Here is a 2,089-nt window from a genome sequence, read left to right on the forward strand (position 1 = left end):
TCTTTTTTTTTTCACCTGTGGCATGTCTTGTCCTCTCTTAGTTCTGTAATCCTAGATTGGATCTCCAATTATCCTCTATGCTTTATCTTTCCAAGGCTCTTCCACAGACAATCTTCCTGTCTATATAGCAATTCAATATAATATTGAAAGGTTGATGAAAAATTAGCCTGGCATGTGGCCTACCTTTTTAAAATTCCTGTTGTATAGGTCAGTTGGCTGTGCCCCACATTGAGTGCCAGCTGTGGTATGTGTTTTGGGGTCCAGCTGTGATTCTGTGTCCTCTGCTTCCTCCCTCTCAGGGCATTCATGGGTGGATTTCTGCAGGATTCCAGTACAACTGGGAATAAGTGTGTGTGTGGGGGGGGGCACTTTGATGGTCGTAGTGTTACACAGCTCTTTTAGCCAAAGACCTTCTCTGTCCATCTTCAATGAAACAGCTTTCTAGACAGTCTTGACTTGTGTACATACCTTTATTTAGGGTGGGCTTGTACACGTACACTTTATTCAGAGTGAGGGCTATATATGGACTTTGAAGAGTAGGAAAGGAGTTTATAGGAAAATGAAAGTAATTGGCTGGAGTTTAAAATTCTGTGAATGCCTTCTTTGCATGGAGAGGCAGCCCAGAAATCCCAGGTGGCTGGTTGAGTTCTTATCTGGAAAAGAAGTTGAACTTGTAGATCTGCCAAGGACTACTTGACCTCCCTCAGGTAGAGGGCATGGAACTAAATAACCAGGCTGGCATGGTAAAATCTGAGCAGAACTGAAGGGTAAGTGAAGACTTATTTTTGTCTTAAAGGTTGATCTGGAACTTGTATTTATCTTACAGATATTGAAAGATGCAATGAAGTCCTGTCTAGAAAAATGCCTTAAACCAGATATAAATTCCATTTCCTTTCCTGCTCTCGGGACAGGAGTGATGGGTTTGAAGAAGAGTACAGCAGCTCAGATAATGTTTGAGGAAGTTTTTGCATTTGCTAAAGAGCACAAGGGAAAAACGCTAACTGTAAAGATTGTGATCTTTCCAGTAGATGTGGAGACATACAAGGTGAGTTAAGTGTCTTGGGAAAGTCTTACAGTTTGCTCATTCATTACCTACCAATGGCTAATTAGTATCTCTCGTCTAACATACTAGGTAAGGATCCCACAATGTGGTAGGATTCTAACATTTAATTTCTGCAGATTACCCACCCTTGGCCTAATAGCAAAGTCATTATCTAAGCCATGCTCATGTTTGCTTTTCTCATTTCCTTGTTGGCATTTATTCTCTCTGTTCTTTAAAGGTAAGCAACCTAATTTTTGATATGGGTTGATTCTTTCTACCCTGCCTCCTCCTCCTCCTCCTCCTTCTCCTCTCCCTCCTCCTCCTCCTCCTCTCCCTCCTCCTCCTCCTCCAAGATATTTCTTGATGGTTTTTTCCTGGATAGACATGGGTATCTATAAAAGGCAATAGAAGGTCATTTAGCAAACATTTCTTTCATATTAACTTAAGCCAGGCATTTTTTGTCTCAGAGAAAGGAACCACTCTCCAGAACCCACTGTTGGCATGTCTCATGAGAATCGGGTGTTCCACACTGGTGGACAGAACTGGAAAGACACTGCCAAATCTTGTCCTTGGCTCCACCAAAGCCCTCTAGGCTCTGTGCTGACCATCTGCTTATTGCCTACTCCTTTCATAAACATTGTTGCTAGTGACTAGGTTACAGTTTCTGTCACATTTCATTGGAAAGCTTTGCCTAAGTATTTCTAACCCTGCAACATCTCCTGCATTCTGAAATGACATAACCAGAGAACTGACTTTTATCCATTGTATATGGCTTCTCTTACTGTTTGCTTATCAGTGGATAATGTTATTTCATTTCCAAATTCTTGGATGGAGTCAACCTATTATAATCTCTCCAGGTAACTAAATATAGTAAGACCAAGGGATTTTATTTGCTCTGGAAATAGAAGCTACAAGCATATCTTATAAAGGAAATGTTCTATAGATTAAAAAACTTCGTTGTTTTGGGTGTGTTGGTGTGCACCTTTAATTCCACTGTTTGGGAAGCAGAGGCAAGGTGGATCTGGGATCTGAGCAGGGTGGAGCACG

General features: G+C 41.3%; 1 protein-coding gene across 5 annotated transcripts in view; it reads left to right on the forward strand.

Moving 5' to 3' along the window:
* The window catches only part of Parp9 (poly(ADP-ribose) polymerase family member 9), a 41,952-nt gene that overhangs the window by 16,384 nt on the left and 23,479 nt on the right, over positions 1-2,089 (forward strand). For all 5 annotated transcript variants that reach the window (XM_021209388.1, XM_029544754.1, XM_029544753.1 and 2 more), the window contains one exon: positions 827-1,045. In XM_021209388.1, coding sequence (XP_021065047.1) covers positions 827-1,045 — 219 coding nt within the window. The remainder of the gene's footprint in view (positions 1-826; positions 1,046-2,089) is intronic.

This window comes from Mus pahari, chromosome 12 (genome assembly GCF_900095145.1).
Source record: "Mus pahari chromosome 12, PAHARI_EIJ_v1.1, whole genome shotgun sequence".
Lineage (NCBI taxonomy): Eukaryota > Metazoa > Chordata > Mammalia > Rodentia > Muridae > Mus > Mus pahari.